General features: G+C 32.8%; 1 protein-coding gene and 1 long non-coding RNA gene across 21 annotated transcripts in view; one reads left to right on the forward strand and one right to left on the reverse strand.

Annotated features, from left to right (window-relative positions):
* The window catches only part of LOC143191377 (uncharacterized), a 181,484-nt gene that overhangs the window by 147,223 nt on the left and 6,340 nt on the right, over nucleotides 1–27,921 (forward strand). For 14 of the 20 annotated variants that reach the window (XM_076396376.1, XM_076396389.1, XM_076396381.1 and 11 more), the window contains 5 exons: nucleotides 12,742–12,816; nucleotides 19,113–19,179; nucleotides 19,239–19,354; nucleotides 21,759–21,840; nucleotides 26,701–27,035. In XM_076396376.1, the coding sequence (XP_076252491.1) occupies nucleotides 12,742–12,816; nucleotides 19,113–19,179; nucleotides 19,239–19,354; nucleotides 21,759–21,840; nucleotides 26,701–27,035 (675 nt within the window). The remainder of the gene's footprint in view (nucleotides 1–12,741; nucleotides 12,817–19,112; nucleotides 19,180–19,238; nucleotides 19,355–21,758; nucleotides 21,841–26,700; nucleotides 27,036–27,921) is intronic. The other 6 variants (XM_076396386.1, XM_076396392.1, XM_076396387.1 and 3 more) reach the window with 1 other exon arrangement.
* On the reverse strand, nucleotides 16,050–16,472 carry LOC143191380 (uncharacterized). Its single transcript, XR_013004491.1, has 2 exons — nucleotides 16,332–16,472; nucleotides 16,050–16,270 (listed from the first exon to the last, which is right to left on the reverse strand). It is a non-coding gene; the product is annotated as an uncharacterized LOC143191380 (long non-coding RNA).

A 27,921-nucleotide genomic window follows, 5' to 3' on the forward strand; every position in this document is an offset into this window, starting at 1 on the left:
CATGTCTACACATAAATTGAATTAAGAAATTTTCCGTAATTTTATTATATGCCTTTAAAAATTGTATTCTTTTAAAGCAATGTCTGAACTTCTCCTTCTTTTTGTCAGTTATCTTTACATTATTTAAATTGTATGTTTCTTAACAGTGTATAAGCTTACATGCTTATATCGTGTGCATAAGTTTCATAAAGTTTTACAAAAGTTATACTTTATAGAGTAACAGTTATCTTTAAAATATTTGTATTAAGTTATATTTATATTGAAAAAATACTCGCTGTTTTACATACATTTTATATATTTAGTCTTGGATATAACTAACATCAATATATAGACGGTTTCTTCTCCATGAATCTAACATTATATATTTTTTCTTTTTTTGATTGATTTTTGTACCAAAATTCTAACGAATTTTACTTAGTTATTGGCATTATTGGCAGTTCATGAACGGAACTCACGTTAGAACCCACTTGCCTTTATGCAGTAACATCAGCAAGTCGCTATGTGGCATCTTTTAAACGCCTTACAATTTAGTGTTATTTACTGTGCCTAACATTTTTATTGAGTCAATACTTTTTACAACTATTTACAACGAAATGAAGCGGGTGATATTAATCTACGAGACTACATCTTCAACTTTAAATATGTGAATGCTATCTGGCAGCATCGTAACGTGGGTATACTACCTCTACCTACTCTGGGATAATGTTATATCTTACAAGAATCTTACCCCACCAACGGATGCACAAAAGTCCCAATATACATTTCAAGATTTTTCCCATGCTTAATGCAAATCCAAAAATGCAAATAAAATTCTGAACAAGGTGGAGACAGTTACAAATATTCCTAGAGATATTCGAGATCACAATGTCTATAAATCCATTAAAAAACTACAGATAAGTACAAGTGACCATCAAAAAGAGTCAAATGTCATTTATAGTAATGGTCTCGGCGAGAAACATGCAGAATTTGCCTTAAGCATCAGATAAGATCTCGAGTTTTCAGGTGCCAGACTGAATCAAATTTCGGATTTATATAGAAGTATTGGCAAGATAAGAGTTTAAAAGTATCGGTAATTTTAATTTCCTTTCTTCCACAAGCACCACCTTAGAGAAGCAAAAGCTCTTGCAAGTTGGCTGCTTCGGATGATTACTTCAGCCCTAGATGCCACTTTCTTACCCTAAATAGCTTTAGCTGGATCCTGATTTACACACCATATTCAGTCAGTTATCAAATTTTAGCCTTTTCTTTATTAATTCTCAACCATATTAACCAAGACTAAATTAATATTCCATTGTATTAGAGTTTACCACCACCATATCAATTAAATGTATAAATTATACTTTCTTATAAACAACACCAAAAACGCATATTCTAATGATAACTTCCTAAGGCAAGATTCATAAAAGTCCGGCGTTCACGGGATCTTGGACTAAGAGTTTATCACGTTTGATATATATAAACATTCTGTTAAACAAAATTTATGCATTTTGGAAATGCCAACAATAATCGTTATTTCAACGGTTATATTTCAAGGACAGTACTAGGGTTATCAATTAGGTTTTAATAACTTTTCGAAATTAGATTAGGGATGTTTTAAAGTCGATTTTGTCAACATATTTCATTTTATCTAATTTTTGACACAATCCAGGAGGTTCAATTCTCCAGCATCATCAATCCTATTTGAACAACAGTATGTAAACCAGGTTAGGAAAAAACTACAAAAAAGTGTTTAGCATAATTTATATATTCGAAAACTTTATTATAAATAATGTAATTATAATTGAAGCTATAAAATATCTCGCCCATATAGATTTTAACAATAATTAATATTACGTATTTGATCAGCGATATCTAGTGACGAGAATAGAAAACATCAATGTAAACAACTTCTAAATTCATTGCATCTATTTGATTCGATAGGAGCTTTCATACGAGGGGCAGGTAAAAAATAAAGTTCGCAACGCTGTACTCTCGCCGCGCGCGATGCTAGGCGAGATCTGGCAACACCGCCTTGATTGTTGGTCCCTCCACTACTGGGAGCGATCGCAGCGACGCCCAGTGTCGGCCTAACAGCCATTCGCGATAGGTCACCGCCAGGTGTGGAATCCATTCAGTGATTCGATTTTTAATCGCGAAGAAGCTTAAGCCTATTGAAATTCATAGACAGTTAGAAGAAGTTTATGGCAAAGCTACCGTCCACGATGATAAACGCAAGGTTCAGAATTCAGAAACCCACAAAGACAATCGCGTCAAGTGTGCCGAGGGGTTTCTTAGAGAATGCGCCGAGAATACCGAAGAATTCTTGGATTCCATTATTATAGAGGATGAAACGTGGCGTCACTACGCCACTCCGGAAACAAAGAACAATAGAAACAATGCCGCCATCCCGGATCGCCCAGGCCAAAAAAGCTTAAGCAGACGCTGCCCGCAGAAAAATTAAAGCTGTTGATAACCGAGTTTATGCCTAAAGGGACCACAATAAATTCGGACAGGTACTGCGAGACGTTGACGAAACTCAAAAGTGCCATCCAAAATCGCCGGAGAGGAGGACTGACCAGGGGCGTTAGGCTGCACCACAACGCGTCCCCGCATGTCTCTCAACAGACCACCGCCCTACTAGACAAATTCGAATGGAAATTGCTTGAGCATGCCCCCTACAACTCTGATTTTGCTCCCAGCAACTTCCACTTGTTTCCGAAATCGAAGCAGCACTTGGGTGGACAAATTCACTAAAGATGAAGAGGCGAAGGGACCGGTCACAAAGTTCATCGGCGACCTAGCAGCGGAGTTTCAGAAGTGGATAACTCGTCAGGAAAAAACTATGTATGACTATGTATAAAAATTGTTTAAAGTACAAGTTTTCAGATGATATACTTATTTATTGCAGTAAAAAATGCCTTACATCTGGAAAAAATGTGGGAATCTTATTTTTTACTTGCCCCTCGTAATAAATAAAACAGATAAGAAGTTGGACAATACTGTGGCTTATTATTCTAGCACACTAAATATCAAAAAAGTCTAGGTTTATATTATGTATATAAAAATGAGTCCCTATTTCACTTGGTCACTCTATAAATTGAGAAAGACTTTACCTTTCATTCATATTTTTTAGAAGATTTCTAGTATTCTGTGGAGGCGATATGCGCGGAACTCCTTCTTGCAGTGGAACAGAATAGCCTGAGTTTTGCTTGGCTTTATCTGCAGCCAGAATTTGTACCGCGCAATCGCCTGGTTCAGTTGGACTTGAAGTCTGTGGCGAATAGCATTGGGACTGTAACCGGTTGTGAAAAAAGCAGTATCATCTGCATAAAATGCTGTGTGGGAATACTTCTGGAGTGGGAAATCAGCCATGTAAAGGTTGAACAGGACAGGGGCTAGTGGAGCACCTTGCGGGATCCCTGTTTGTGTGAAGAGTGACCCAGTGAGGTTTCAACAAGGAAGTAACCAGCTTCATGTACCCGATGCAATTTAATACACAGTAACCCCACCTGTTACAAATCCTTCAAAATTAATGAATAGGCCTGATCACAAAAATAAATCAACAGATAGCCCACCCTATATTTTAATTACTGGCACCTGTTATTAATATGATTATTAGTCAATGCGGGCATGATTCAATCGGGCCGGCTTCCCTCTTTCAATAAAAATGTCGAAACTTTGCTTGTGGTAAATGGAATTTAAGCGAGACAGCGGACGAAAAAAACAACAGACCGCGTTTTTCGCAAAAATACGAAAACATACCATCCCGTTCGGCCATCGATTATGGTACTTTCCAACCACGTTACGCAACCGCCGCCTCGAACCACCGTCGTTCATTGTTGTGCATTCGGTACTGTTGCTAAGACTGTGCTAGTGCGATAGAAAGTTCCTCTTGCGTTATTCAATTGTCAGTTGGGTACTGACCATACGTGCAGTTCTAATATGTATACGAACCGTATTTAACGCGTCTCCGTCAACCAGATAAGTATGTCGTCAGTGTTGATATGGGTCCCGTAAGGGTCTCTAGAACTTTTTGCGCATGGGACTAAATCCGGAGTGTAAAGTGTATTATTTATCAAAATTACATTAATTATTATATATACTGTGAATTAATTTTAAGGGATTGACAATAGCTTAGGCCATATAGCATCGATGTGTTTGTACGTTTTGTCATCAGATTTTGCTTTGTATTCATCTCTAATATCAGTCATCGATTGATATGAGGAACTTACAGTTAACTTGATAAAGTACACATTTGTTAATCGAAAATATAGGTATTATATTCTAGATGTGTTACATTTAATTATTGACTATTGTTGAAAGACAAAGTAATTTTGTAACATTACAATAACCAGTCACATGTAAAAAAGTTCTGCTATACGAACGGGGTTCTCCAGACATTATCTGTTACATTAATTAATGCCATTAATTAATTGACTGAGTTAAATGTGTTAATATAAACCAAGTTACATAATCTATTGTAAAACCCTCAAAATTAATTCACAATCCTACTATTCCATTATTTGATTTAATTATCATTACTGTTCGATTCAAATCTGCGTTCGGTATACTTTCTTACGAGTTTTATTGTTTGCTGTCCTTGGTTTACGTTTTTTTTTTGCAAGAAAGACTACCTTTGAATTGATTGTTTTGGTATAGTTTAGTTTTTTTATTGCCGATTTGCGAAATCGTTTATATTGTCTTTGTGTTGATATTAGATAAAAGTTTTTAAGGAAAAACTGTTCGTTTACGTAACAGTCCCGACGTAATAGTTTTGCTTAATTAATTAAAGATGGATTTTACAGATTTTTTGGATTCATAGCTGTTCTAACGCTAAAAACGTTTTGGTGGTATTGGACATTATGAATACAGTGATTTTTCATATACTTTAATTTTAAATTGTTAATAGCTATTTTATATAAGTTTATTTTTTAAATTAAGCCTATTTTTTAGAAGTGTTGTCAAAGAGATTCTGCCTGATTCTATAGTAAATAAATAAAACTCGAATTAGATCACTGAATGGGTCTTTCATCAACATCATGGTTATGGAATCTTGTCAACGGTTTTTAAGTTCTTCCACACTATCTTAATTTTTTTACTTAACTTAACTTTTTACTTAACTCATTTTATTAGTTAAAGGATTTAAAGGAAATTGTTACAATATATTTTATTGGAAGTATTGCCCATCGATAGCCACTACTTTTCCCCATCTTTAAGGCAATTTAGAATATATCTTTTGAGGCTATTTACGAATCGGTCCATTTTTTGGTATCTTCATAAGAAATGAAGCACCACTCGCTCAGCTTTCACGACTTATATGTTGAAACCAGGAGAAGCTACATCTGGAGAATACGGTGAATGGGGTAGTAATTCACAATTTAATGTTTTCAAGTATGTTTTCACCGGTTTTGTAATATATGGTCGAGAGAACACTGAAAATATGTTTTGTTCGCCCTTCTTCGAAATGACATATACTAAAATGTGAAGTCCGTGAGTGTAGTTTCTACATGAAGTTGATTACAAAGTTACCCGACACAATTTTGTACACAAACACCATCTGTTGTAAATTCCTTAAATTAATCTATACCAAATAGTAGGTGGAAGATTCGGATATTTGTCCTTTTTTAAATAATGTCTCTGTTTTTGTTGGAGGCTTCAAGTAAAAATCCGTAGCAAAATCCTCCTTATGTAACTGAATATGAATTGAAACATTATATGTAAATATTATAATACCATTAGGCGGTCTTACAACAAGCACCAAATTATTACAAAGAATTATTTCTTCACAAATGTAACAACAATTGTTGACTGAATTTACACATTTCCGTGGTATGTTGATGTAACAAATTTTACTCTTTTAGACGCTCCAGATATTCTCTCTATATATTAGATAAGTTTATAACCTTTAAATTGCTAATTTACAGTTAACAGGTGTGCCAATATCGATTTTATAGCCAACTGAAAATATAAAATAAATGTTAAATATATAAAATCATCCGTATACGTTATATTTTCATTGTTAGTCAGTGAAATGTATTTCCACATATATATTCGTTCATCATATTAAATCCACACTGCAATATTAATATATTGCAGGTTTTGAAACCATTTTTTGTATAATTGCAGCAATGTGGTGTTGTAATGTCGAAAAATATTTTCCTTCTCAGTCACAGTAATTAACAGATAATCGTGTAACAGCACTTAATACTTAACAGCGTTAACTCGACCACTATAAAATGTCTCGTGGGGTTATTAAAGATTGAAGTATTAATTCATGTAATTAATATATCACGCTTTAATTCCCAACAGTCCATCCTGTGTTGGTTAGCTCGAGGATACCACATATTTACTTTCATTTATTGATTCATTGTCTGGTGCCCGAATGCGTTTACATTGATGGGAAGTTATTTCTTCTGTGGTGTTACCTAATACGAGTACAGGGTGTGCTCGAAAAGTAACGAGAATTTTGAAATTTCGTGGGCTGTGTCGGTTCGCTTACCACGTTTTTTATTTTATTGAAGGCATGTCTAAAAATATCTATAGATGGAAAATATATATGTTTTGCTGGTGATTGTAATATTTGCATTAAATTTTGATTTCGTTGAATTTTGCGATGGATGAATAAGGGTTTACAAGTGGTGTAAATATTTTCAAAGTGCCTGTGAAGAAGTTGATGATGATGCACGCACAATTCGATAAAAACGCGAAAATGTGTAACGACAGTCTATAATATTCAAATCAATTGAAAAACAATGCTTTTACATTACGTTAATGCTCGTGATCAGACTTTTTGCAAGCATAGTTGGGATTAAAGTTTAATCGAAAGTGAGTTCTCGAAAAAGTTTAAACGTTAGCATAAGACCTTAATATTAATGTAGATGAATAAGTAAAATTATATTTATTAAAAATAAATTTTCAGCTATTCTTGGAGCACACCCCGTACAACCTCGTATTTTTTTAAAATAGAAATTTGGAGGATCATTCATATTCAGGAGGAATTTCAATAGCTTTTTTGCAATATAAACAATTTTCTTCGCCAAAATATCCGTTTTTGTTTTAAAAATGCTTATAACAGTTCAGAGTTCACACCGAACAATTCAATTAAATAAATCTGTTAAAAAGTTATTAGAAAAATATAAATTAATTGGTTGTTTCAAGAAGTTCAACGGAGGTTAAATATTAAATATAATCTTTTTACTGTACTTTGAAGAACAAATACTCTATATAAATATACGGTGGGTAAAAGAGTAATTTCGGTTTTTTCGTTTTTCAAATCGAATTTATTCCAATAATTTTTAATCACTAATTAATTATATATATACCGTTTTGATTGATGGTATTTTGCCACTTTTCTAGTAAAATCATAATTCGGCTATTGTGGCCCGCTTTTCCCCGCATTAAGAGTTAAAAATTTTAATGTATCAAAACTTCCCAGTCTATTTATCTCAACTTTTACCGATTCACTAAAGATATGTGGTCTAGTGTTATCGTCGTAGAAGACGATGCTTTTTCTATTAATCACTTTTTATCCGTTTTAGTTACCTGTTTAGTTTACCTGACAGTACTCGAATTAATTGTTTACCCAGGTTCTAGCTCATGATTCCTTTCTATTCCCACCAAACGCTTAGCAACACATTGATTGTGTAATCAGGGACTACAGATGTGAACAGGGCTCATTAAATTTTTCACTGCTAATTTATCTAGAAATCCAAATATCCTTCATTCAGGTATTCAAGTATATTTTAGTATTCAGTCTCATGTGAAGGCTTTAAAAGTGTTTTATGTCATAATTAATAGTTTCATCGACTTTCTCAACCATTGATGGTCCGGTGAAAATTACCTTCCACAATCTCATTTTGAAAACCCAATTAACAATTGATTATAGTTAACGATTGACGCCACATTTGAAAAGGAAGCACATTTTTACCAATAGAATATGCTCACTATTAATTGCCAACAATAATTATTATCTTTCACATATCTTTCCTTTCAATTCAAGTAGCTCAAAATACAAATTATGCTAACCTGAAACTTAAGAAAAGTTTTAAATTGCTATAGTTACAGAATTATTTAGAGTGATAAGGGAATACTTAGCCTCTTTTTTGTAAACCCGTTAAAATTAATTCACAATCATAGTATGAGAAAAAGTATCTTTAATAGATTAATGCTATGTTATATTACTTGTCGATGCTATATTTTTATTTATCAAGTAAATCTTACATGTTATGTGTACAATGGATAGTTAAATGTTATTTATTCAAAGTATTGGCGATTTCATTCTACAGATTTTGCCTATTTACAATGTAATATGGATCAGTTTCTCTTTTCATCTAGGCATTTATTAACTTCCTCGAAGTCGGCGAAGTGTTGTGTTGTAAGCGCATGTACTATCGATGCGAAGAAGTTGTAGTGGGATAGGGCCAGATCTGTAGAGTACGACGGGTGCGATAAAAGCTCCCATCGAAGTGATTTCAGTGCTTCGTTAAGTGGTTTTGCTGTATGATACATTATCCTGCTGCAAAATCACCTTATTAGGTCTATAAGCGTTTTGTGGACGTTTTTCGATCAACGCACAATTTACTAAAACAGTAGCGATCAGTATTTACAGTTTCTCCAGATTTCATAATTTACAACATGGTTGTGAAAGAATTTCATCACCCGTTAGTATTCGATGCAGAAACAAATTCCTTTTATATATTTAAATATATCAGTACTTCATTGATGATTTTTCGATTTTCTAGTTGTCTGCCATTCAATTCATATAACACCCATCTTCCTATCGTTTGTAATTATTCACAAATTCCGACTCTACTTACGTTCAACTTTTTTGCCATTGATCTCAATTTCAGTTTATATTGGGTCTTTATCTTTAAATGCTTTTGGCCTACGAGGATTCTATTTGTCTTGAACGTCGAAATCGACACATTTGGAATATCGAAACCAAGTTTCGCATGTTGTTATGATTGGGGAATGCTCTCCAGTAAGTCTTTACCAGCGAACGATGGCCTTCAGAAACTTTTTTCTTTTGATGAAATAAGAAAAGTAATGCGTGAACTCAGGTGCGCGTTTTCAGACACAAAAGTGGACATTTTAAAAATATTTTAGATCCCTAACGCCATTATCTTGGCAGAACGTCTTGTGTAGCTTTGACGCTAATTTCAGTAAAATAAAATAATATATGTATCAAATCGTAACATTGTATACTTACGGCTAGTGAAATCTGTTGCAAAAACTGGACATTAATTACCGACACACCTGGTATGTTGTTATTAAAATCTTGATACAGCAGTAAAAGTTATGAAAATAATATTACCGAAATATGCGTTTCTGATAATAACTGTAAAGTAAAAATCTCAATACTTTTTCCGTATAAAAAAATATAAAAAATAAAAGTAATATTTTATGATTTAATTCGTTTTACTGTTTTGATGAAATTATACACTCTCCCGTCAACTTGTTAACTCGAGACTTAATATGGATTTTAGTCTTTTATGACTTGCAGAAGAATTTTCGCAATTTTACCCCAGTATTTTATCGAAAATTAATACCTACCCATGCTGATTTTATAACCATATCAACATGTGATATGCAATTATTACCGTAGTCAGTGAGCACTAACGTTCAGTGAAGTGGTTTAGCGAAATGTTCTATCAAAATAGGCCCTATTTTGGCCAGAGAACTTCGCGAGAACTGTCCTGGATAAATATGATTCGAATAGTGCTGCCATATCGGGTAAGTTCCATTAATTATTGCTTCATTATATAATAAACATATTCCGGTATTTACCAGTTACATACAGTGGATTCATGTCAGTTATTTATTTATTTTTTTTAATTTTAATTAATAATTACTAATTTTAAGGAAACAAATATTATAATTACATAAAAATCATCATATGAGTCTTATAGGGTTTTACATATCTTTTCATGAATTCGTGACTAATAAAGGAATATTGAATAGTATTATTGATATGTTCTTGATGATGAATCTCTTTTGGTTTGAGCTTTAAATACATCGGCAAGTGACTAACTCTGGGAGAGCTTCATTTTGTCCAAGAATTTTTACTATTTGCTTGAAAACTTTATTTTTAACAATTTAACGAAGCTTAGCATCATTTTTTTTAAATTAATCTCTTAGAACTTCAGCAATCTGCCCGTGGGCAATAAGTATTATTATATGATTTCAGTTATATAATATAACTATCGTGACTTGTAGAAGATCGGTTCAATAAGTGATCTGCTGTACAACTAGTACAGTACAGTAGTACAGGCGTTTGAGCCTATGCACCACACTGTCATCGCTCACATTTAACTGTTTGGCGTTAGTTGTACCCCACAGTTCTATAATAATAATACCATAGGTGCAAATGGATCTAAATATTGACATATCCCTCAAAATCTTGTTATCTAATGATAATTTAGATTTGCGCCCTATCAGCCAATACATTTGGTTTAGTTTAAGCCCAAGATGTTTGCGTTTTATCACTATATGTTTTTTCCATGTCATTATATTTAAATTTTTTTTATAAGTGAAATAATAAAGAAATATCAGATTGAAAAGAAATGAATAAAATTTTACTGATGATTTATTTTGCAACAAAAAAGTGCAATAAGTGCATAGACTTGTAAATAAAATAAACCTGGACCTAAACGCCAAAATATATTGTTGGGCTGCTTTCCTAGGCATATCTCAGGCTTTTGATAAAGTATGATATACGAGCTTGCAAGTTAAATTAATGAAAGTTCTCCCTCATGTAGACTATCAATTAACTAAAGTCGTATCTCATTGATAGATATTTTACTGTAGAACAAGGCGATGAACATACCGAATTACATCCAATATATTCAGGAGTTCCGCAAGATAGTGTACTGGGACTAATACTATCTTCTATATACAGCCGATCTACCCACCACAAAAATAACTGCTGTGGCAACATACGCAGACGACACAGCAATCTTAGCATCTCATGAAGATCCAGTCACAGCATCAATAAACCTACAAACCCACCCGGAGCAAATACAATTATGGTTGAAGACATGGCGCATTAAAGCCAATGAAACAAAAACCACTCATATAACTTTTACCGTGTAGAAGAACATGTCCATCAGTGAATATCAATCATTTTCAACTCCCCCAAGCAGAAGATGTTCAATATATTGATATGCATTTAGGTCGGCGCCTAACCTGCAAGAAGCACATACTCGCTAAACGGAAACAACTGGGACTAAAATTATATCAAATGTATTGGCTCATGGGGTGCAAATTCAAGTTATCATTAGAAAACAAGGTATTTGGTCATATGGGCTCCAACTATGGGGTTCCAAAATAAAGTGTTGCGTGCCGTTATTGATGCTCCGTACTATGTTTCAAACAATAAGTTAATTCAGTTCAAATTAAAATAGTATTTTATACAGGAGATCACTAATGAAGTGATTTTCTACATGCCATGTATATATAATATAAACATAAGAAATACTTATTGCCTATTGGGCAGATTGTGGAACCACTAAGAGTAATAAAAATTATTTTATAAAATTAAATTAATGGGAATTAGTATTAATTATTATACAGATGTTATGAATCTCAATAATCCCATAATTAAACTTTCTCTTTCTCGACAACTGTATTGTTACTCTTAACAACAGAAAAATTAATTTTATCATTATCTAGCTGAAATGGTATTCCTTAACAATGCCTCGCAAACTCATTAAAATCGATTAGATGTATTGAGTTACTACTAGCTAATTTAAGTTTAATTAATTTTGCTATATATATCAATTATTATTGCAAATGCTGTATTTTGATATATTGCTTTGTAAAAGTTTAATTTTAAGTAATAATAATTAAAGGTTTTTAAATATGAATCGTACAGAGAAATTCGTACTGATTTTTTTCGTTATGTTAATAGAACCTTAACTGCCATCTGGGTATAAACAATAGCGTTGGTAGTTCGTTTACATTCGTTCAACCACAAATAACAAAGAAAAAATCAGTAAAAAGTTGCATTAAACATTGTTCTAAAATAATTCCAAACTTTGATAATACTATAGACAGAACAAGTATTTTTAATTAATATATATTAGTCAAAGATAGCAGTTACCCTATAGATCAGAAAATCTCCTCCAAAAATTAAGGATTTGGTACTTAATAATCACCGGGTGACAATTAAATCTATTTTAAAAGAAGGCTAGAGCTTCAAACTCCTAATCTCTTGTTTGGTATCAAGAAATACTCAATTATTGGACAAATAATTTCTGCACAAGTGAATATCGTTCTAGAACTCATTTTCTCTGCGTCTTTTACAGTCTAAAATATAATTATTATAGTGTAAGATTTTTTTTTGTGGATAAATAAAAATTACATGATCTTGGATTTGCCGAATAATACGAATGGTCTACCGTTGAACTGTTATATTTTACAAGAAGCGCATTGATTAATAATATAGCGTGATTATTATGTTATACTGTGGTTCTTTTCCACAATTCAATGTTACTGCTGATATTTTTACGGTATTGCCAAAGAATCTCATTTCTACATTACCAAATAAAGTTTTGATCAACCTGAACTTTGCGTTAATTACTCATTTTATAAATAACGTATTTTTCTGTTATTAATTAAACATTGTTATTAATTAATTCCAAAAGAAACTTTTCACATATTCAAAAACTTTTACTGCTGAAATAATTAAGAAATACGAATATATGAAACATATTATAATATTATTACTATGATTCTAATAATTTTCGTTCTTTTTTGTTTCAGGATCTCCCCTGCAAGTCACACAGTACCTGTAGTGATGGCTCCCTACTTAGCATGGATGGGTCAGAAATGGAAGAGGTAACGATCCTCATCTACATCAAAGTATCCAATTATTATCTTAATGACATACTTATGTATATACTCATTAGAATTGGGTATTTATCTAGAATTAATTGGACGAAAAGGACTAACATTTATCGTGATTGTGTGAATTTACGTTCGAAACAAAAGCATTGATTCATACTTTAAAGGCGTGGTTATAAAGTTGACATACGTGTGTAATTTCATCAGGATATTCGAAATTATTTTTCTTCTAGTTATTTCAAAAAGTTCAAAAGTATATTGAAGATATGAACACATGGTGCCTAAAATTATAATATGCTTTTTATTATTTTTACTAATGTGGCTTAATTTATTATTATAAATATTATTTGTATTAGTTCAATTTAATTTTTAAAATCTAAATGGCTTGTGTCTATAATTACATGTTTTATAAGACGTAACGTTTGCATAACGAACATAACAAATTGACTCTCGTGCTTTTGAAGGGTTTCTCCTTGTCAATTTGTCTTTCAGTGTTTTTTTTAATTAATTTTAAAATTTCCTAAAAAAAATATATCAAAAATTAAGTCATACACTTAATACATACTATAAAAAATGTCATCCATAGGAACGTTAGTTTAGCAAAAATTTAAAAAACATCCCGTATAATAGAATATCGTAAAATTATCTATTGATTTTTCCGTCATTTTATGAATTTACCTTGGTATTTAAATGTCTCTAATCTATTTATGCAGGAAAGTTCCCGTTATCAAGATTTTTCCGGTTTTATTTGTTGATATTGGAACATTTTCAAACTGAAGTATTGTTTTTAGATCGTTGGTAATGGTGGTATGGGAATAAAACAACATAAATCAGTCTTATTTTAACAGAAACGAAAACTTATTGTAAAACAATTAACTATATCGAAATCACAGTTTATTTGTTAAAGTTATATGTTCTTCTTATTAACATTCATCGTAAGACTCCAAGGGCATCCTATTATTTCCAGCGACATTCTTCTTTAAATTAAACTTAATTTAAAACTAAATTAAACTAATTAAGGTAACTGCTGTCGATGGATGGTAATTCCACAATCTTTGAACTGAAGCAATACATATCGTTTTTACTTTCGCAAAATTACATAAAATAAAAGAAAATTCTCAAAATTTATTCACAGTCCTGGTTATATGAGTGCACAAAGTTTCACTTTAAAAAGATATTCATTGAGAGAAATTCTTCTTATATATATTAATAAAAATATTTTCCATCATGCTCTACAATAATGTTTGTTTGGCAGCGATCTAATAATAATCGATCAATTTTCGCACATCTTCAGCATTTCGAAAACATGTGGCAGCGAAATTATGATATGTTGATCTAAAAGAGTACTAATCAGAAGGCACTATACCTGGTTAGTATGCTGGAATAACTTTATATTCAATCTGCATTATCGCATCCTTCACCACTCTTGCAATGTGTGACCAAGGGTTGTAATGCAAGAGAATGGCTAATTTTTTGCAGCAATATGTCTTTCATTTTGTTTAATTAATATTACTAGATATTGGTAGTAATAGTTTCACACGGTTTTAGTGACCTGTGCTACTGCCTTGATGATCTCACCATATGAACTGCAAGAATGTATGGTCTCTTCTAGAATACTGTCGGGTTGTCGTAGTATATCCATTTTCCATCACTAGCCATAATACACTATCGAAATCTCTTCTTTTTTGCCCGACAAGCAATGAAAACGCCTTGTTGAAAGGGTTCTAAATCACCATAATTTCTAATTGTCTGATGGACTATAACCGCAGATGTTTTTGAATCAGTCAACCAAAATAATGAGCTTCAGAAATGTAATTTTGAGTGTTTTATGGTTAGCTTCTATATTATCTATATATCTCAATAGCACTAAATTAAACTATTAGCTATAGGAGGTTATACAGGTTATGATAGGTTGTTTGATATTTATATGCATTGATACTTTTTCATCAATAGATATCGATGATCGGGAATATAGGCAAACACCTAATATATAGTCCTTCCAATGAAACAGCTAATGCAGGCTATCAAAATTTATAATGCATCGTTGCCGCACCAAATTCATGTTTTCATTTATTTTACCTCTGATAATAAAATACTAATGTAAATAAAATAATTAAACAAAAATACTGTTATAAAATATAATTTATTTTGACATTATAGTACATCTAACGCATATTTAGTGAATGGCAGTTAAATATTACAGTTAATTAAACAGCCACAGTGGTTTGTAGGTCACAGTTGTTTTATTATATTTACATTGATTTATGACAACGGTGTCGACCAATACCAACACAAATCGAATTTTACAGACTTCGATTTGGTTACATGTTCGGACGCATCAGACTTCATTCTGTCTCTTTTTAACTAGGGTAATGCTAATTAGTAAAATGAGAAAGAAACATGCTCCTAGTTAAAAAGGGATTTTACGTTTTTATAAACTAAATTTGGCGATACATTTGACGTGCATTGGCTATTTCATTGGAAGGACTATATATTAGTGAATGTCGTAGGTTCCTTTTTGACAGGTATAGTAACGCCATTATAGCTAATATCAGTGGCCAATTTTATAAGGAGGAAACTAGATATGAATTCAGAAATTATTTTATGTATTAATATAATAAATGACTAAGAAATTTGCACTTTGCATGAAACTTTTCAATTTTGATAACATTTAATATTATACAATGGTCTGTTTTTCTTGCGAATCAAAAATAATTCATCGTTTCTATTTTTAGTACTTCTACGTTACGTTCAACTTTTTTCCTTGTAGGTTAAAGAAATGTTTAATGAACTAAAAAAACATTAAAGAGAATTTCACTGTTCAAAAAATCACCAAAGAAAATCAGGATAATCAAAGGAGGGCTACAAAAAAGTATGTTCTGCTTGACATGCTTCCAACCCTTGTAGTGTTCTTAATCAAACAGAAATCTTCAGCAGTGAAGATGTAGCTACATCCTCGATCTTTGAGGAAATACTTTTTAAAAATCGAAAATGGCGACTATCTTGCGTCTGTTTTACGAATATACAAGGATTACAAAGGATATACAGGAAAAAAATTAGATTTTGAATAAATGTAGTCGTTTCAGTAAAATTTGAGATATAGTCTATTCAAAGTTTATTTGTATATGCGTCATTGAAATTTGTGACGTCAAAACGTCGTTTTAGTTCAGTTTTGCTTTGGCATAGAACAAAATTCTAATCTAAATAAAATAATCAAACAAAAATACTGTTATCAAATATAATTTACTTTAACATTATAGTAAATCTAATGCATATTTTATCGAAGGACTTAAAACTACAATTAAGAACACAGGTATAATAGTTTGTAGGTTAAAGTTGTTTTATCATATTTACATTGAACTTTTTTCCACACCACCCATGAAGTAGAGTTCTAGGCACATATTTTTAAGTAGTGGTATCCCCCTAGAGGCTAATTAACCTAATCCGCCTAATTAACAATTACATATCAAAGTAATGTATTTTAATTTCATTCGAGAGCTAATATTTACATTTTTCCGTTTAGTTCTTGTTTCCTTCGATGATATATTTGCTTGTCAAGTCATCTTGATATGACTGTATTTTTTATTACTTCTGCTACTACCTGGGTACACCATTCTTGATAAAATTAATCACTGAATTCTGCCTAATGCATTTACCATATCTACAAAATAGTTAGTATTCATTCTCTCCTCATACATTCTAACCTAACGCTCATGTTTAATTCTGAACAATTACAATCATATCTGTGCACACAAATATTACACGCCCCCCTATCATATATCATTTTCTACAGTTATATTCTATTAATTATGTGCACACCTTTAGTTGTTTCCACTCTCATCACTGTCTCAGGAATGTACAGCATTATCACATATCCTGAAAGTTTCCTTTAGTCACTTTCACTTTCCGAGTCACTGTCCAAGTCAATCAGTAAAATGTTAATTTCCAATATGTCTAAAACATGTTCACGGTCCACCATTTATCAATTACTTCTTCTGTATGTCTTATCGAGTTCATCCAAACCAAAGGTGTTATGGTCGACAATGCTTCCTTCCGCATATCCAAGGAGTTCTTGATAGAATATCCTTCTGGGCCAGCATGTCTATTAAAATAATTCTTTGCTACCCCTCATATTAACTGACTTGGATTGAATATACAATGATAGTCGTAATACTATGTGACCATATTGTTCAGCCATCTGATCTACTATATATATCTTTTTTTTCGGGCTTATTTCTAAAAATTGCAAGAAACGCAATGAAACATTTCATTTATATTTACCTAGTAACAAATTGAAATAATTCAGTTTTCAGCATAGTCTCCTCAAAAATCAACTCATGTCTTGAAAGCCATTCCTCCATTACAGCCTTTGTTGATGCTATTGTTTGGATTTATTCCACCATTGTGCTTTGATATGCGGCACTGTCCAAAATAATAACTGATGGTTCGTTTCTTCATGGTAGCCGCTGTTGGATTTGGAGGACAACACTAGTTCTGCACCAGGAATGAAACCATGCTTATTCCCTGCAAGAAGAACAATATATCTGCAGTTATCTAATTATTATAAATATCTATTGTTTTCGGCATTTTCAAACAAAGTGATATGATATATTACTATATAATATAACAAAGTGCTAAAATAACGTTTGCCGGTTTATAACCTGTAGTAATTATAACCAATATTTTGAATAATTTTGCGTACGTCTGACAACTGGACGATTTTGACAGGCTCATTCGCTTACGCATTCGAACTAATCAGACAGCATTGTGTATCTTTTTAACTAGATTAAAATGAGAAGGAAACTATTGTCTGATTATAAAACTAATTTACAAGCTGCGGCAGGCAACATTAAACATATCGATGACGCATATACAAATAAACTTTGAATAGACTATATCATGTCTATTAAAGTATTGAAGACAGCGTTAAAACTTGGAGTAACTCCAATAAACTCTATCACATTTCTGAATCTTAATAAGCATGTCAATATAACAGGTCAATTGAAAAGTCCCCGGCCTGGCACATAGATGGCGCTACTAGAATTAAATCCATATGTTCTTTAGTTAGCCCTAATCCTCAAAAGATACGTGTATAAATTTAACATCTGTCGGATCATTAGTTTGTGAATTATAGCATTTTTAGCAGCAGCTTTTGTTATTATGAAAAAATGGATAAAAAGGAATTTCGCGTGTTAATAAAATATTGTTTTTTGAAAAACTTTCAGTTTCCGGACCCTGCCCTAGGAAAATCAACCATCAAAGATTAGTATGCTAAGTTTAGACATGGTGAAATGAGCACCGAAGACGGTGAATGCAGTGGATGCCCAAAAGAGGTTGTTACCGATGAAAACATTAAAATATCAACGAAATGATTTCGAATGACCGTAAATTGAAATTGAATGAAATAGCAGATACTCTAAAGATATCAACTGAACGTGCACATGGTGTCATTTACGAATATTTGGGTATGAGGAAGCTCTGTGTAAAGTGGGTGCCGCGCGAGCTCACTTTTGACCAAAAATAACGACGAGTTGATGATTCGGAGCAGTGTTTGAAGATGATCGAGCGTAATAAACCCGAATTTTTGCGTCGATAATTGACAATGGATGAAACATGGCTCCATCACTTCACTCCGAAATCTAATCGACAGTCATCCGAGTGGACGGCACACTATGAACCCGCTCCAAAGCGTGGGAAAACGCAACAGTCGGCTGGCAATGTTATTTCGTCTGTATTTTGGGATGCGCATGGAATAATTTTCATTTACTACCTTGAAAAAGGAAGGTCCATCAATAGCGACTATTACATAGCGTTATTGGACCGTTTGAAGGACGAAATCGCTGAAAAACGGCCGCATTTGAAGAAAAAGAAAGATCTGCTTCACCAAGACAATGCACGGTGTCACAAGTCAGTGAAAACGATAACAAAAATCCATGAGTTGGGCTTAGAATTGCTTCCTCATCCACCGTATTTCCTGTTCTGAGATCTCAAAAGAATGCTGGGAAAAAATTCTTGTCGAATGAGGAGGTTATCGTACACATCGCAAAGGACAAATCGTATTACAAAAATGGTATCGAAAAGTTGGAGGGACGCTATAATCAGTGTATTACTCTTGAAGGAAATTATGTTGAATAAAAGAACTAATTTTGCCAAAAACATTTGTTTTGCTATGGTAGGTCGGGGACTTTTCAATTGACCTGTTAGGTATAATCCTTTTTATTGTATTATGATCATTTTAACATTATCTTATGTATGTCTCTATTATATATAACGTTGCCCTTCCCTTTCAGGATTCCATCGGATTGCCATCTCGGAATTCCTCTAAGGTATCTCTGAACGAAAAAAAGCCAGAATTGGGTAAATATGGCCGAGCGTTGGCCCGCACTCATTGTTTTGTTTATGTTGACTTCTTGCAGACATAGAGCTGGGGCCCACGAGTTTGTCGGTACCATTGAATCACAGCGCCGCCCATCACCGGGTATCGGTCAGACCCAAACGAACATACGGAGCACCGCGAAGGAAAAAAGGACAGGTATATTTATAACAAATCAGTTTTGTTCTTGTCTTTACAAGTGTAAGCAGTTTGATTGTCAGGAAGTTGAACTAAGATTATTCAATCATAATACAGTTTCTCTATTTGGAAAGTTCATATTTTAAATTTTAATGTATGTCCCAAATTAATTAAAATCAAAACTAAGCTACTTAAGCTAAAGTTAAGAATACACTTATACACTAAACAAGTTCGTGCGGTTTGGTTTGCTTCAATCTTCTGATTTCCGGCGTACTGTCCAGTAGCTGTATTGCCTCTACGTTGCTATGATTTAACATTGTTTTATATTTAAGGCGAAATCTTGGATCACTTCGTGTAACAATTTGATTTCGTGGGCATCGTGCAGCTCTTCATTGATTACGTAGCGATAGATAAACATTGGCAATTAGCCGTAAAACTTTGTTTTCGGTGCGTTGGATTACTAGTTGTTTTGATGTTTTAGTGCAACCCCATATTTTCACCCCTTAGGTCCAAATTGGCTTTACGAATGATACTGAAAAACCAATCCCTTTGACTTTAGGTCAAGTTTATAGTATCTTCGGACCAACCAGTACAGTTCCTTGACTTTGAGTCTAATTTGATCTGCTTTTTGTCTAACATGATGTTTATAATTTAACCTACTAACCTAATTGAGATGTATTCCGAAGTAGTTAGCTGATTCTGCTTGAAAAATCGGGCATCCGTCAAATGATAATTAGATTTTTGTCATTTCACCGCATCGCATCTTTTGCCACGATAACTGTGTCGTCGGCAAATGTTCCAAGTACTGTTAATTTTGTTGTTGAGATATCAACAGTATAGAGCAAATACAGGAGTCGCTCCAAGACGTTACCCTGTGGAACTCCACCCAAAATAGGTTTATCCAGAATACTCTCGATTCTTTTGAAAATATATGATTCCAGTCCTTGACAGTAATTCTGTGGTAGCAATTTACTCATTTTGTAAATTAATCCCAAATTCCATGCACAGTCAAAAGTTTGTGAGACGTCCGGGAAGTCCGTTTATAATTTTTTAAGCATAATTATTCGAGCAATCTTAAGACATTCCAGAACATGTTTCAGTCCCCAAACTGTATACTGTAAATGTCAGTATGATTATTGCTTCTCGTTGCAGTCATTTTGATGTGCTGATTAAGCATTTTTTGTTTAAAAAAAATCATCAAAACTATGGAAGACTTGACAAATACTAGAGGGACTTTGCACTATTAATTTTAATAGTTGAGAAGTTTACTGAATTCCATTTTTTTTCGTACCAGAACAAATGATGCCAAACATTTAGGTCGGCCAAAGTAGTCGTCACGTCAAAAATATCAATAGAATATTATACGATCGAAATACGTGAGGTGGCTGAGGCCATAAGTATCTCAACTGAGCGAGTACATCACATTTTATAGGAATATTTGGATATGAAACCGACGAAATTGTGAAACTTTTACTTGAATAACTGAGTTCATTTTCCACCCGAACATTTTACTGAATGATTATTTGCATTTAGTAATTAAGATGAATGACCGGATGAAGATCCATAGAGAACACAAGAACATATTTGTATATGAAAGGTAACTTGATTGCATTTAAAACAAGAAACTGAATGCCACATAACATGAAGCCAAGAGGCGATGTCAAAGAAGGAGATAAAAAATATTGCTTCAGTACTAGAAAAAGAAGCATTTTTTGCATTTCTTTGTTATTGGGTGTCAAAAGTAAACATACTATGATAAACCAAGTCAAAACAAAGCTGTATATAAAGAACAGCACATGTGGGCATGTTGCTCATGGTTTGAAGACTATATTCACTTATATTATTATTAAAATCAAACCACAACACACCACATAAGTTTGGGAGTGTAAACTCGATTTTGCGTTGCTAGGAAAAGACAGGAACTGAATAATAACAAGACCCTAACAACCAGAGTACAATTAGCGAAATACCTCGACATCTCTCTCGATCATAGAATTAAAATGGAAATATCAAACAAAGCTAAGCAGGTCAAACCCGAAATTAAATCTATATCTAGTTAGATAATCTCAACTAGATCAAAGATAGTGTTTTATCACATTTAACAAAGCTTATTTGGACTTATTGAATACAAATCTAGGGTTGCACTAAGACATCAAACTGGCTAGGAATACAACTCTACCAAAGTAAAGTTCCTCGATAATTACCAATGCTTTTTGTTACGGGACCTACAAGGAACTACACAAATATTTTTTATTTACACATAGGAGATGAACGGATGTTAAAAATGGCGTGTAAACTTGTTAAACAAACTTTAAGTATACTATTTTTAAACATAAATGGCGTGGATTACTTTTATATTCGTATTTTAAAATTCTGTATTCAATTAAATGTGAATACGAGATTTAAAAAATGTAATATTTTATAGATTGCCACTGCCTTACCCGCCACACCAGAAGTTAATGAAGAATCTTCCATTAGAAGTATATCTCCAGAAAGTATTACTACAGGTAGGTAATTATTCCTTCGTATTTTTGTCTCTGTTGTCTCTAACGAATGTGCTTTTGTACATAACAGTCAGTGTTTCTGTCCTGCTTTGTTCTAATTATATCATCAATCATCATTATCGACAAAAAATGTATCAGTAATATTTTTAAAATAAGTTATGATAATTGTACTAAATCATTATTTGGAATAGAGTGAGTCCGTCGAAATAAATAATATTTATAAGAAGATAGTAACTGTTTATGATAATTGGCAGCGATGATTCCACCAATACCACAAGCAAACATCATATAATAATATTCTCATGCGTGTAACTTCTTTCAAATAAATTAATTTTAACAATATTAAAACTAGCGTTGGGAACTATAGACTGAAAACAGTCGAAACAGTCGATAGTCAAAAAACTAGCGACTGAAAATAGTTATTGCTGTTTTCAGTCACACGCACGATTCGACTATTTTTTTCAGTTCGTGATGTCAGACGAAGATGTACGAAACTTTTCCTGTATAAATTATAAGAGAGGAAAAGACGGAGATAATTGCTTGGAGCAGTTAATTTTATATGTGCTTATATTTTCCAATGGTAGTATAAGCAAGACAGAGATGTACATATTCATTCACGTACTAACAGAGATAATTGCCAAGTTGAATTACATTTATATTTGAATGTTCTGTGGATCTGGGACAAAGTATTGGAATTTTTCTATGGAGTGGAATAATACACCACAAATATTTTATCGTATTTTAATATGTTAATTGCTATTTTTAAATAATATACTATTATAAATATAGACAATGCAATAGAACTTAAACAAAACCTAAAAACTAAAGATGTACAATAACCATAAATGCTAAATAAAAATGAAACATATACCTAATCATAGAAAAAAAATAATCCATGACATAATTAAAAATGATCGCACAATAACTGCTAGACCTTCTTTAAATAAATCAAAAATCGAGAGAGTAATCGAAATATTACCTATTATTGCCATAAAAACAGTCAAAAGTATTTTACTGTTTATCATTCACAATATAAATCTTTTTACCCTATTATATTAACAATATTGAAAAATATCGTTCCAAAATGCTGCTATATTAATATATAATGTATTGTTATTTACAACTGCCAACAAAAATATAAAACTATACATATTACATATAAATCTATGTAAGCATAAATTGGGTACATTTTTGTCAAGGTCGCAACACAGCCAGAATGTTAAAAATCAGTCCAATGAAACTAGTAGAACCAAAAATAATAATTAACGACACACGTTGTACACGACTGAAACAGTCGATAGTAAATAGTAACAAAATCAGTTGGACCGAAAATAGCGACTGAAAACAGTCGATAGTAAAAAGTAGTCAATTGCTAAACAGTCGATAGTCGTTTTCAGTCGATAGTTCCCAACGCTAATAAAAACTAATTGTTAAGACTTTGTGGAAATCAGCAGAATACAATTTATTATGGGTTGTTCAAACTGAACGATACAAGATGCATTTAAATCAAGCACTGAAAAAGAATAGTTCTTTCAGAAGTAGAACCGTGAAAATGAATTTTTGTCGAAGCAAGATTCCGATATCAACAATTAAAGTACGTCATTCAGCAGAATAATGATCATTATCGCCAAAACGTCAAACAGGCGGGTTCTATGATATGATTTATAAATAATTTACTGGCTCTTAATCTAATGACTTGCTAAAAGATAGCTCACTAAATAGGGAAACACTCCAGGCATGTTGGTGAATTATTTTGAGTGAATCCTTAATTAAAATTCGAGTTGAGATGATGATATCAAACGGCATAAATATGTAGTTCTACTACTTTATCTGAACGGAAAACATAAAATCCAGAAAGGATTTAATTTAAAAAAAACTGTAGAAATGTCAAGAATAGCTAAATTAGTATCTAGTTGTATATAATGTTTTGTTTATCCCCTATCTATATTGAAGAATTTCTTCAATAGCTCATAAACAGATTGCCATTGGAGTCCTTTTATTTCTTATTTTTTAACAAAATTAGATGTTCAGAATCCAGCGTTTACTATCTCCCACCTCTACTTACAATTAAACTTCGATGTTTCAACACTCACCATGTTTAACACATTTATTGAGCAAAAACTTATTATAATGATGTGAACCAGATTAAATTTATCGAATCGACGAATCTTCATCTACTAAAAATGTGAATATGATACCATTTGGGGCCTATATTCCAAGAACCTTTCCCATTTACAAATGGATCTAAAATACAATCATAAACTCTTGATATTTTCTCTTGGTATGCTCTGAAAAAGATGTCAACAAGATTTCAATTTCAAATAAATATAAATTTACAGGACGTAACCGAATTGCTATGGATTCATCACGTTCATCATGTGAACCCTCAAACAGTTGTGTTGATATTACGTCAACTCCTAAAGTTTTCTACAATGAGAAGTTTTTGAGTAGTTAAAATTTCGTAGTATTGAATCCTGTCATTCACATCACTGATTACGGATTACTACGAATTAATACAGCAATATCCTTAATGCTACGTTCTTACTATGACTAGAATTTTTTTGCCAAACACTGCCATATTTCAAGATGATAATTCGCCCTCATACACGGCCAAAAAATCTGAGTCTTGGTTTGAGGAAGATCAAAATATCATCAAACATCTTTTCTGACTATTACAATCGCCAGACCTCAACATAATTGAGGAGGAGTTTTAAGGTATAGACCGACGAGTAGATTTCCATATTTACCAAAAATCAAATCCCATTTAACATTCGCGAATTCTTGTTGTAATAAATCTTAAAAACTGGAATGGAAGTGCAGGCCACGGAAGTAACGTGGACTAGTGGAATAACCTACGGTCGATACCGACTGACGCTATAGCGATCGCTATTATTTATCTGGGCCAGACGGACGTGCTCTGCGAACTCCTTGAAATCCTCGCGCGACACCCGCTATCCCCATGTCAATTCCATCGGTTCAAAACAAAGCCGATATTTTAAATGGAGATTTCACTGCCTTTAGTCCAGCGCCCAGTATGTGATGTGATATTGGTTATCTGTATCGGAATTTTACGCGACTTTCCACCAGTTATTAATAACTGTGAGTATGGATGTCGTCTTTAATTTAATTAATCTGAAGATATTCTTTAAATATTCTTACGAAGAAAAGTAGGAATTTAAACGAAAAAGTAGACCATTACCAGAAAATATTATTGAGAAATCTGGTGCAAGTAAATGGAAAAGTTAATCCCGTAAATTTAATAGAGACATTTATTTTAAAAATGAATTTTGGATACGTGGATGTAACAAAAAAAAGCGTTGTACGGATTTCTTTGTTTACTTTTTGGTGGTGATAGCTTGGACGGAAATGGGCGTCAACGATCTAGAGCATTTAAGTTTTAAAATAAGAAAACATGAAAATATAGAAACATAGAATTTGCATTAGCAGAGCCAACTAATATTATGGCTCAATTATATTCTGTGTATTAGATAAATATATAGAGGCATAATAAAAATGTGTCAAAGGATAGCTCTTTGGAGGCATGATGAGAGCGATTAAAAAAGTATCGTTCGGCTCACTATGTACACTGTTATGTCAACCAATTTAATTTAATTATGTTTAAAACTGCTTCCACAAATAAGCACGTACGTGTAGTTTTGGCAATCTGCAAGACATTACTTTTTTTTTAATAATTCACCCCAACGAGTAGATGTGTTGAACAAAATTGTGAACATAAGGATCTTCCGCGGTGCTCCAACCCGTTGGAACTTTAATCTACAGACTATTAATGTTGTGTACGGTAACAGAAATCATCTCATTGAGTGTTTAGATGAAATTGAAGATCAATTCTCCAGCAACACTGTCTGTAGTGCAGCAGCCTCTATTCACCGTACATTACTTCATTCCAACATGTGATGCCCCACGTAGATATCGTTTTGAACAAACCGCAGCAAAGGACCTACTGAAATAAGCGACGCTATTGATATTTTGAACGCAGTATTGCATATGAGTTTGAAATAATAAGAATGATTACAAACTAAACTGTCAGTTATTTATCTAAGAAATGATTACAGGACATTAAATGGTGCACTACCTCTTGTAAAATTTTTAATAGCAAACAATCTAGGAGACAATAACTCCAATAACAACATCAGAGGTCGAAAGGGGTTTCTCAACATTAAAGTGCATCAAAACGTTACTCAGAAATGCAACGGTCGAAGATCGTTTAACAGCTCTTTCCATGCTATCTATTCAAAAACATTTTAGTTCTGTAACAAATAATTTTAATGACAAAGTAATTACTAAATTTGCGAACAGAAAACAGCGTAGGATGGACTTAATTTATAAAAAATAGGTTTTTTTGCAAAAATGCCAAAACACCTGAAAATGTTTATCATTAGCCGCCACTACACAGTACTCTGAATCTATTCTTCGAAGAATTGCAACTGTTTAAAAAAATTGTGGAAAATTTAAATTGTGGTTCAACACGTTATTAATAAATAAATATTTTACATGTCAGGTGTTCATATTATTTTGAACATCTCCTGTATGTGTTCAACTAACAAATAAAAAAAACTTATGACTGATAAAGCATCAAATTTGCTCAAAAAAATATGATGCTAGTTAGATCAAAAATCTATTAGGAAATCTAATATTTCAACATATTACGGTTACCAACCGGAAAAATATAAAATATCATATTTCTTCTTTGAGAAACATCAATAAGCTCCTAAGTTAATACCTGTTCCGTACAGGTACTTACTGTTTTAATGTACTAATTAAGCACCTCTCCACCAAACCGTTCGTCACCCTTAATACTTTGTGTACTAATATTGCCCGTTTTGCTCGCTCCCTTTTTTCCAGAGCCAATAATCGAGCTTTATAGCAGTACTTCCAGGACTAGCGCCTTAACCAATCCGCCTCGTCCCGATATCAAATTAAAATGTAACTCTTTGCCAGCCGGAGTCACCCCGCCCACTGGCGATTCTTTTCGGTTGAGCCGTAGCAGGTCGAACGCAGGTAAGAGCCAGGACGACGCTGCGCTGCCCGTGCAGGAGAAAGAGGAGAAACTCAGCCTGTTCGATCGACTGTTTCCACGCCGGAGCGGAAAGAAGAAGAAGAAGGAGGAGAAGGTGATGGAACGTAACACCATCATGGAGGTGGATAGTGGATCGGCGAAGAGGACCAGCGACGAAAAGGTGAACATCTTTTAATTTCAATGGGTGTTAACAGATATAGTCTATTCAATAAAACAGTGAATTCACCACATCAAAATTCAAAACGTCATAATGTTACTGCACTTCATCATCTAAATAAAATAATAAAATACAAGTAATGTTATCAAATAGCTTTTTTTAACATTATAGTTCGACATGCATATATTATCAAAGGATTTAAGCGACAGTTAATCATACAGCCACAATAGTTTGTAGGTTAAGGTGGTTTTATGATATTTTGATAAAACTCTTTTTGCTCACCACCTATCAATTGTTCACCAGTTTTATGTTCGTTTCATATGATGGTATCCCCTGGAGGTCTAATTCATCTAATCAACAATTGTATATCCATGTATTTTACTTTTATTTAGAGATCATATTTACTTATTTACGTTTAGTTCTTGTTTCCTTCGTTGTTGTGTTTATTTTTGAAGTTATTTTGATATCACTATATTTCCCCTTAGTTTCTTCTGTTCTTCTGTTGTTCTGTGATCAAATGAATAGGGACAATATTAAGATTATAACTTGAACTGCCATGCTTTTGCCGAAACTCCACTTAATTATGTCAACGAATTAACGAAATATTGTCAATCCAACGTCGACCTTCCATTCTTGATAAACTTGATACTCTTTTCTTCATAAATAAATTGATTTTGATTAATAGAATGAAAATATAAAAATTTAAAAAAGGAGAACACATTATTTTATAATGTTCCAAGAATCGTACCGACGGCACCATCTATGAAACTTTTCATTTACTTGAAAATTATATTTATATAAAATTATCGTTAATATCTGCTGAAGCCTTTGTATCATATATTCTATTGGCCATGGACTAATCAAACCCATAGAAAAATTATTAAGAACA

This window comes from Rhynchophorus ferrugineus, unplaced genomic scaffold, assembly GCF_030347505.1.
Source record: "Rhynchophorus ferrugineus isolate W39M unplaced genomic scaffold, kcgeb_rfMv2 rfM2, whole genome shotgun sequence".
NCBI classification, from domain to species: Eukaryota; Metazoa; Arthropoda; class Insecta; order Coleoptera; family Curculionidae; genus Rhynchophorus; species Rhynchophorus ferrugineus.